The sequence below is a fragment of the Phragmites australis genome, chromosome 5 (genome assembly GCF_958298935.1).
Source record: "Phragmites australis chromosome 5, lpPhrAust1.1, whole genome shotgun sequence".
Classification (NCBI taxonomy): Eukaryota; Viridiplantae; Streptophyta; class Magnoliopsida; order Poales; family Poaceae; genus Phragmites; species Phragmites australis.
The window spans coordinates 831,794-842,800 of NC_084925.1; the positions used below are offsets into that span (position 1 = coordinate 831,794).

The window sequence follows — 11,007 nt, forward strand, 5'->3', positions numbered from 1 at the left end:
GCAGTCAAAGATCAATATATATATGGCGGAATATTATAGTACATGCTATACATGGACACTTACAATGATAGATATAGCACTAAATGCCTCCTTGCAGGTTGTGCATGGAGGGAAGGGTGATCCCTTCAAGGAGAACAATATAATTCAAGTTGTGTCCAAATTACATGCAAGATCGTCCTGTTCCGCGTCGTTCCGCTCCTACATGTAACAACTAATGACTTTAGAATCCTCTTGCACGAGCGCTGCCAAATGTACCTCAGGGTGTGAGAACCAACCGACTATCCTTCTGTGCTAGTTTTCTTTATGAGACAAAAAAAAAAGATGACGATATTGCCCAACCAGCATGCATCCCACAGACAGGTTCGTCATTTTCTATTTGTTCACCCTACTTATCTTATTTTCATTTATTTGAATGCTCCTCTTCTGTGTTAGGCATTTTCGAAAGATGCAGAGTTGATCAACAAATAAATCATACACTTCTTGGTTATGCATATGCTCTTCGGCGGGGGTGTGATATCTGGTTCGCGTAGAAGACGACGAAGATTATCGAACCTAAAGGGTACAAGGGCGTCCTCTACTATTCTACTTCTACATATACTATTCTCCTGTATGACTACTGGAACGTCGAGGCATCGGTGACATGAAATCATCGTCCTCATCAGCCTCTTCCTGTCATTTTACGCCCTGAGACGTAAAATGAACCATTCAGGTCAAACTAGGGCAGTACCCATAGCAAGCTCTTCGTAACGTTACAAGCTGAAAGGTTGCTTTCAGATGCGGATGTTACCATTAAGTTTAATTATTGGGCAGGAAGCGTTTACAGAATGCTTACACAGGAAGAGTCAAAGCACGAGATGAGGCGGTTTCCTGAATCGATTGTTCGAATCTGCGCGGTGCCCTTACCTAACTCAATAATTTCCGAATTGAAACCCGCCCTGACATGACATGAGTAGAGTAACAACATACAGTCCTTAGGGCATCCCATCAATACCACCAGCTAGCGATAGCATGGGACGTCCGATTTCTGTCACCGCTGGAGGAGAGAGAAAGGGTGGGAGAATGAACCTACTAAACACCGCGCCGAGCATGTACCTTCGACTTCGGCCATGGAGGGAAAAGCACCTTCGCCAAGCGTCGAAGACCCCTTCGCCTGGCAGAATGAAGCGTAGTTATAAGAATGTGTCTAGCTCAGTAGTTATAAGACACCATGTCTATGCAGTCTGAACACCACATAGACATGGTGTCCAATCAACAACGAAATAGGACGTACTCCTACCGTGATAGCTCAAGATGACGACAACAACGGCGATTTCATACCACAACGATTCCTTCCTCCGAGGCCTCCATCTCCGGAGAACACTGATGACCATGAAGATGGTGGTCTTGACTGCCACAACTTCCAACTACCATCTTATCCTGATAGCCTTAACTGGCACAATTAGCATTCTTTCGCTAATTTATGTTATCACTTTTCACCTTCATCTTGAGATGATCAATGATACAAGGGTGAATATTGTCATTACTACATTTTAAATTATGCATGTTCAAATATATCTAAGTGTTAAGGCTACCCATCGCCTTAGAGACTACATGTATGGTGAATTACGAATTTGGAATATATAGTTAAATTAGCAAATAATTTCAAATTTTATTAAAAGTTAGAAATTACATGAAATGACAACATACTAGCAAATAATTTTAAATTTTGTTATAAGTTGACAATTACATGAAATGGCAACACACCGGCATCAAATGATAGTTAAATTAGCAAATAATTTCAAATTTGGCTAAAAGTTGCCAATTACAAGAAATAACAACATACCGGTATCAAATGACAGAATCAAACCGCAGCCGGACACGATCATATTTGACAATTACATGAAATAACAACACGCGCAAAAGAATGCAACATGCACATTTTGGTAGGAAAAAGTATTTTCGACACACCGTATGCCGAATACGACATTGTAGTCCGTATTCAATACATCATGTGCCGAATACGGTCCATATTTGGTACACGGTGTTCCGAATATGGGCTACAGTGCCATATTCAGCACACTGTGTGCTGAAAATGGCTTTTTGTTACACGTTGTATCAAAAATTCATTTTCGGTACACCGTGTGCAGTATACGGATGCTAAATTAAAAAAATACGACTATATATTACTATTTTGACAAATACATTTATGTACGTTGTCTAGTTTTGAATTTTTCTCAGAGGTAGCCAGATATAAATAAAAGAATTTAAAAAGGAGGGAATGTACCATGAACAAATGGAGGAGGAGACGGCAGGTCTGCACACAGCCACAGCTGGCTGGTGTAGATCGCCATCTCGCTCGACCCACCACTGAGCAGGAGGCCACAAAGCCGGCGTCGCGGTCGCCTCCTCTCAAAGATTCTCTCCTCTCCAGTCCTCCCGCATGGCCGGCGACCTGCGCCTCCGTCGCGCGCCGGCGGCGGATGGGGAGCGCGCCGCCTCCTCTTCCAACGGCAAGGCTGGCCCGCCGTCCGGCGGCGGGGAGAGGGGGAGGAGGGATGCGCTGGGGTGGCTGGAGTGGGGCCGCGGATGGCTGGCCATCGTGGGGGAGTTCCTATTCCAGCGTATCGCCGCCAGCCACCTCGCCAACCCGCTCGAGCTGCCCCCGCTCGACGGCGTCTCCATCGTCGTCACCGGCGCCACCAGCGGCATCGGCCTCGAGATCGCCAGGTTGCTCTTCTCCCCGCTTGTTGTTGCTCTTGCTCTTACAGATGGATGGATTCGGTGTCCAAAGATTGGAATGGAATCTCTTTCTGTTATTAGATCCTTCGTCTTGCCGACAACGAAAGATGGGTCTTTCAGCCGGCCATTGCGATTTGCTTCCTCCATGATGGATAGCTGCAACTTTTGGCTCTTGAATGCAAAAGAATAATTCCTTCGCCAAAAAAAAAATCTCGAAAGAATAATCTATTCGAGAGCAGAACGTATTAGTGTATGGGTACTAAGATAAGCAGGCCTGACTTTAGGTGGTGTCTGCTTAACTAAAGTTCTCAGATATTTTTTTTCCTGGTACTCAAGATACGGACTGTAAAAAGGAAAAAAATAGTAAACTTGACTTGTTCATTTTGTTGGTATATGTGGAAAACAAGCATGGCTTAATCATCTTGTCATACAGGTGAAAATCAAGTGAATTGACTTATGTGTCAACCTAAAATTTATAAAAGTATACTAATATGATACATGTCTTTCTCGTTCATGCACATATTGAATTAAATAAGGGGGCATTAGGTATTTGGTTGTAGTTAATCTTCATTGATAAACCAAATACTTCACAAACTGACTCTGCTAACTTCTGACTGCTGAACCTGTCAAATCTTCATCTGGCTGCTTAGCATGCCCTAGTTCGTTTGTCCAAGGGCTTGTTCTGATGTATTCCATCAGTTATGAAAAAATCTTTCAAACTACTCTGCAAGATCTCTTTATTTATTCACCTCCATTTCTTATTGGAGCAACTAAGTCTTCTTGTTACCTTCCATTTTACTTCAACCTGTGGGAATTTTCACAAGAAGGTATGTTTTCATGAAACATGGTACAAAACTACTATAAATCAGTAAGCTCCAAATAAGATGCTAGTATCTTGCTCTGAATCTGATACTGACTGGATGTTTTCACCTTCATGTTCACAACAGACAACTCGCGCTGGCTGGGGCACATGTTGTGATGGCAGTTAGGAGACCCAAGGTGGCACAAGAGTTGATTCAGAAATGGCAGAATGAAAATTTAGAAACTGGAAGGCCACTAAATGCTGAGGTAATTTTGAAGACACTTGCTACAGGGTTCTGGTTGATGAAAGAGGGCTTTATACAGTGTGACCTGATTGTTGTCTGCCGACATATTATCTTTTTTCTTTCCAATTTGATGCGTCAACATAAATTTGAGCTTTTGATTTTATTGAGTCAAGATGAGCTCTATGTGAATATTAAGCAATATGTATGTACTTAACTACTTATGTTGCTTATGTGTATGGTCACACTTGGCATCTATAATCAATCACAAGAGATGCATATCTTGATAGGTAAAGACTAAAGGCACACTTATAAATCATAACTATTGATTCAGTTCAGCTGCAGGCTATTTGAGTATTTGACATTGTTGAAACATTACTCTTTAAGGTTATGGAACTTGACCTGCTCTCCCTCGATTCGGTTGTAAAATTTGCTGATGCCTGGAATGCTCGTATGGCACCCCTACACGTGTTGATCAACAATGCTGGCATCTTCTCTATAGGAGGTATGTGCACTTTATTATTAACATGAACCTTTGGATTTTGATTTACTAAATCGATTTAGGTTTTGTTTTAGCATAGTAGAGTAATTAAGGTGTACCAGAGATAATCAACTCTTTCCCTTTCATGTAGAGCCGCAGCGTTTTTCAAAGGATGGTCACGAAGAACACATGCAAGTGAACCATCTTGCACCTGCATTACTGGCCATGTTGCTTATACCTTCCCTTCTTCGAGGTTCTCCCAGCAGAATTGTCAATGTCAATTCAATTGTGAGTTTTCTACTCTCACTAGTTCTGCTCTAGTGGGTACCGTGGGCACAGTTTCCTACCATGAATGCAATCGTCTATTATCCTAACCCTAACATTTTGAATTATAAACGTCAATCCAGAATCAACTAAGTAGCAGTTCTATGATTCTTTTGTGAATATGTTACCAACATCTGACATGTTTGTCTTCAATTACAGATGCACACAGTAGGTTTTGTTGATGCTGAAGATATGAACTTGAGATCTGGAAAAAGGAAATATAGAAGTTGGTTGGGATACGCAAATAGCAAGTTGGCGCAGGTACTATATTTGTTACAGATTGTTAATAGAAGGTTGTTCCCTTTGAAATGCTAGTTCTCTTTTTATACTTTATAACTGTTTTTCTTCTGTTCCATTGCAGTAAAAGTACTTCCCTTTAACCTACCCATGCATGCTATTTCTTGTTAGTTAGGTCTCAATTATTCTGGTTTCACTCAGGTAAAATTTAGCAGCATGCTTCATAAGAGAATTCCTGCAGAAGCTGGCATCAACATTATTTGTGTCTCTCCTGGGATTGTCGACACGAATGTTGTGAGTTCCATGCCCGTTTCTTTTCTTTTTCTTTTGGTCTAATCATTTGTGCTGTTTTAGGAGGTGAAAATGATAACTTCCTTATAACATGTCTGCCTACCCAACATTCACATTTTGAGAAATATATGAAGGGTTAGGTAGCAATCTCTTGTAACTGAACATAATGACAGATGAAAGGAAAAAACCTCAATTAAAAGGTACATATGTTGTTGCATGATTGGTTCACATGTATTATGAATTCCATCACTTTCCCTAACGAAGTATCTTTATCACTCATCCTGATGAAACACAGTACCTTCGCAATACAGTTTATCAACCCATTCTTCTGTCCTTCTTTCTGTTTATTCACTAAATGTTAACACTCGTTACATTACACAGGCAAGAGATCTTCCCAAAATTGTTGTAGCTGCATATCATTTGATTCCTTACTTCATATTTGATGCTCAAGAAGGTGAAGTTATTGAACTTCTGCCGTTGCCTTCTATCAGCTAACAACTTATACATCTTCTGATACACACAAATATTTCGTCCTGGATCTAATTCAGGTTCAAGAGGTACACTATTTGCGGCATCTGACGCCCAAGTTCCAGAATACTGTGAGATGCTGAAGTCTGAAGACTGGCCTGTTTGTGCTTGCATTTCATACGACTGTAATCCAATGAATGCATCTGAAGAAGCACACAACCTTGAAACTTCGCAGCTAGTTTGGGAGAAGACTCTTGAGATGATTGGCCTCCCATCAGATGCCCTGGAGAAGCTCATCGCAGGGGAAACAGTTCAGTGCCGCTATGGACAACAGGAGGCAGAATAGGATATCACAGATCCAAATCATACCGCTTTTAGTTTGCAGTTTCGTATTGTGTCTGTTCCAGTTTTTTTATTAGAGCACCTTTTGTTATATCATTTTTTCTCACGTTTGGGTTTGGTGGACCTCGGAAAAAAATATGGAAAAAGAAAAAATTGAGTTTGTTAACAATTATGCATCTTTGCTCTAGTTTGAGGTCATGGTTTTTTTTTGTGCAAAAAGGATATCGTAAATTAGTTGTAGAAACACATCTCACCTATTATTTGTGATCAATGATAGTACTATACTTGGGACAAAAATTGGATGACATATATATTCTGGGTTCCTTTTCCCTCTGAAGCAATATTTATTTTTTCCAAACTCCAAGTGCGAACAGATGTTCTTAGGGTGAACAAACTTCATTTCTGGTATCGCAGACAAATTACATGGATCAGATGTGGATCGTGTGATGATTTACTTTATTTGAGAAACTAACTGAAAATGTATTTTGGTCTATTTATGATAAGTGATTGATAAGATTATAGTTTTGGTTTGATGAGTTTTAGTTGTATGAGCATGTTTATATGTTGCAAATATAATCATGTTCGATCAAAGTTGTAAAGTAAATTGAGTTGTGTTTTTGTCTCTGAGTTTAAGAAATTTATATTCACCTATCCTACCGGGTTTTAACGAATAAAATTAAATACGGTTTATGTGTGTTCAAGATGTTTAATACATGTAAGGATGTCATATGTTAAATAACAGAAATAATATCCTTAACTTATACATTCGATCTTACAAAAAGGATCAGTTGGGGTCAAAAAAGTAAAAACATTACAGCGGAACTAAGTGTAGCCTTCATATTCGTTTAGGCGACTCATAGACAATCGGCGAAAAACACAACCTAGAATGTGCCATCTTCCACGAAGTTTTCAATATCTTCCCCGACTAAGCAATACTGTTTGGGTATTACAAGTGTGAGTATATGAAATACTCAGCAAGTGTGGAAAAGTATGACATGATACTAATATCAAAAATGGTTGAACTCAGATGTTTGTTTGCATAAATGTCATCTATGCTGATGTAAGAGTTATAAAATCATTCTATTTAACTAGCCGATTCGTCATATTATTACCAACATCTAGAAACTTCTCCACATATTTTCTAACTACCTGAAATCCACATTAGGTTCCCAACCCAACCATCTTGATACCCATTGCAGGTAACCAAGGCCCATCCACTATTACCTATCACAGGTAACCAACCATCCAACCGCTACACATCGCAGGTAACGAACCATCCAACTGCTACCCATCACAGGTAACAAACCACCAACCAAATCAAAACCGAAACCAACTAATCAAGTAAAGGGATCACGTCACTCTTAACCGTGAGCATAATTGATATATCAGTTTTACACTCTACAAAGGTTATCCAACTTTACCCATAATTTGTGATTCTCTTATACTCGTGACATCACAACATTTACACACTTCTGAAGAATGCAACTAGGTTTCACTACAAGGTCGTTACAAATTCCCAATAAGAATAAGCCCCCTGAGGTTTCACCGTCGTTAAAATGTCATCGCATCACCCAAAAACCCCCTCTTACGCCTTGTAGCTCCAGGAAGTATCAATATTTCCTACCTACACCACCATTAGCTTATTCTATGTTGAGGATCAGTTATGGTTAGGCCATACTCACATAGACCTCGTGGTTGAACTGTTAATTAGGGTTACCCGTTCCACAAACCGGTCCTTACAATACTGAGTAGACACTACCACCAACCATAATGCTTCCACATACTTGTGCATCGCACCATCCTTATCTAACCTTCTGCTCAACATCCCTATATTCCATGTTTCTACAACAACTACCAGTATTCTCAACTCATAGTTGCATAGTTCATTAGTCATGTTTAACCAACCATACCCTTGTGTAAGGCTAAGCATAAGCTACCCAACATAGCCACTATTGACAACTAGGGTGATAAGAGATATGTAGAACAGAGTACTTGTAAATGGGATTCAAAATTAATAGCATGCATAATTGAAATAAAAAACGTATTTGAAAAGATTGGATCAGAATGTTCAAGGACATTTGCCTCCTTCCAATGTCATGCTCAGTGTTATCAAAATCTTGATCTTGAAGCCCCTCGAGCGGTTCGAGAATGCTACCAACTAATCGCGGGAACTACCGACAAACAACACAAAGAAAACACTAAGAACAACATACCAAACATCATCAAAACATTTTAAAAACACTATGGTTGGATATGTTATGATTTTAGAAAAATTTAGATGCAAAAATTGCCTAAATCAGAGTTAGGATGAAGGAGAATGGTTTCCGGGAGATGGATTAGGCTGAAAAGGAAAATGTGATTTACTAGAACTATCTTCCTATAAAAAAACTTTATTATGCAATCATAGTGTCGGTCTTGACAACATCATTGCACAAGGTTTAAAAGTATAGGGCTGACTAGACTTTGCTGACTAGGCTAAGAAGATGATGTGGCGCTAACTTGGCATGCCATGCAAGCGCCACGCGCCTTGGGTTAAAGAAGAGGTATGCTGAGGTCTAGTATCGACCATCCATGATGGATCAAATGGTCGAAGGATGCATTGTTGGGTTAAGGATACTACCGGCGACTCTGTGTAGTAGTGGCGGAGGTTCGATTTTCATCGAAAATGGCGATCAGGTTTATAGCCACTAACATCGATGCTAGACTTTAGTGGCGTTTAAGCAAAAAGAGAGAAATATGGCATAGAACGTGGAAATACTAACTTAGAGGTATGATTGGTTTTGGAATGGGTCTTTCGAGGTAGTGGTAAAACAACAACAAACACTGCTAGGTTTGGTGGTGACCGCGAACAGACGCAACAACAAAGACGATCGCATTCCCGGAGATTGGCTATGAAAGTTGAGAAAACATCTGAACAGAAACATTCATATTTCCCGGAAACAAAATGCTACAGCACAGTATTGGTCATATCATCTCCTAAGAGGAAGATCGATCAGTGGAGATGAGATGGGTGATGTCTACGGTAAGCTATGGTTGGTGACCATGTTCTGATCGTGTCGTTGCACAACTAGTGAAGGGCTCCTAGGTTCACATATAAGACTACATGGAATACACCGTGACACAGTTTACACATCCATACAGCTTGTGGATCTATGGGGAACGCGAATGCAAATTCGATGCGTGCGCAGAACGCGACCAAACACCGGACAATGACATTGCGGCAACGATCCCGGTGGCATCGGGGCTCTACTAGTCAACCTGTTTTGTGGAGTGATTAAGGACTACTGGGGTCACGCTCTGGTGAAAGGGCATCGCAATCAGTACAATATTCGGTCGGGAGCGTTGATGTCAATCGGTGGTTGCGTGGCTGTCTACGACGGCGACGACCGTGGCGGCGTAGAGAGGGCTCCGTGGGGACTAGGGCTTAGCTAGGGACTTAGTATGATAGTAAAACAGGGGTAAGAGAGTATAAGAAGGAGTAGGTGCTGGTCTTTACCTTGCTTCGACGGTCGGGAAGGAGGTCATCAAGACAGTGCACAACAACGACAACAGCGGTTTTGGAATTCGGGCTCACGTTCCTGTTGCGTCGTTCCAGATCTAAGTAATTCCTCTCTGGTGTGCATGCTGGACATGCCCAAACGTGTGGCAGCGGTATAGAGAACAACGACTGAGGCGGCACAACATTTGCAAAGGGGAGGCGTGGCTAGAGTTTCAAGAGGGCTAAAGGCACCTGGAGGCTTCTATATATAGGGAGGAAGTCGTGACGAAGAGATAAGAACGAGCGGAGTCTGTGTATGGCACAACACAGAGTTTGAGTTGGATTCCGAGCCAGTTATGATTGCCTTTCTCGCAGCCCTGTATTACAAGGACAATATCTTCACCTTCTGAACTCCAAATTGGATCTTTCTGTACTCTATCTTATAGTACTCGAAAAGATCTACAACTTTGGTATTTATTGGAGCTTCTGAAAATGCTAGCTTGATTTCCAAAAATGCGACACAAGATAAATTGTTTGAACTTGAACTTATCTACGCAACATTGATTTCGGGGGCCATAGCTCCCCGCTCCATTATCCAAAAGAGAACTTACATAGGTTCAAATTGAAACTCTCGATGAGACCTACTACTTTGGTATTGTAAAGATTTGCATTTGAGGTCATCTTGAACTCTGAAACTATATGGGAAGATGAGGCTGTCCAGGACTCTTCAAATATTTATAGATTTTATGGATTCTTTTGTTGGGCCTTCTAGAAGACTTATGTGCCGGCAAAGAGCTTGGGATTCGGCAAGATTCGGTACAATGGCACTTTAGACATATTTAGGGTTTTAGAATAATAACTTTTATAGAGAAATTTGAATATGGTTGAAATTTAAATTGAGCTTGGAGTGAATTTCGAGAGGAAGAAAAGATGAGGTTAAATAAGAATGGGCATAAATAAGTAATTCAAATTTGGATTTGGATATGATTTGAGGCAAAGAAAAGATTGACTTTAAACAAGAATTTGGATAAGATTTGAATTGAACTAAATAAGGATTCGGTATGATCAAGAATTGAATAGATGATGAATAGAAGGGTTTTGAATTACAATCATTAAGATCATTAACTTATTCACTAAGGAGTTTTGTAAACACCTTTTCAAAACATTTTTCACTTAAAAAACCAAAAACAAATAAAAAAAACTCTAATATATTTACTTGGATCCTAGTAAAATCCAGCATGCAATGTAAAAGAAATGATAACCTATGTTGTTTGTTTATTTATGAAAAGAGGTTTTAAACTGATGAAGCTATTCACTAATGTTGAATTTTTTAAAAAAGTTTGTAAAATTCTGGAAAGTATAGTGTTACATCATCGGATGGTCCGGTATTTAGGAAATTGCACACACTAGATAGTCCAGTGATCAGAGGCAGTGCACACTAAAGCTTTTTCTATACAAAGGAAAAACTTAGACTGTGCACCGGATAGTCCGGTGTTCAGAGGATGTGAACACCAAGAATTTTCCAGAAGGTATGTCTTTGGTGCTAGGTGGAGATCGACCCACCGGATGGTCTGCAATGGAGTTCGGTACACATCGGATAGTTTTCCAGAAAAGTCTATTTTTGG

The 11,007-nt window shown here is 40.3% G+C and overlaps 1 protein-coding gene across 1 annotated transcript; it reads left to right on the forward strand.

Moving 5' to 3' along the window:
* Window positions 1–2,279: 2,279 nt before the first annotated feature.
* On the forward strand, window positions 2,280–6,209 carry LOC133918218 (dehydrogenase/reductase SDR family member FEY-like). Its single transcript, XM_062361972.1, has 8 exons — window positions 2,280–2,706; window positions 3,666–3,786; window positions 4,149–4,266; window positions 4,394–4,530; window positions 4,726–4,827; window positions 5,005–5,097; window positions 5,476–5,548; window positions 5,643–6,209. Exons 1-8 carry the CDS (start codon window positions 2,420–2,422, stop codon window positions 5,906–5,908), a joined length of 1,197 nt encoding a protein of 398 aa, XP_062217956.1. The 5' UTR covers window positions 2,280–2,419; the 3' UTR covers window positions 5,909–6,209.
* The last annotated feature ends 4,798 nt before the right edge of the window (window positions 6,210–11,007 follow it).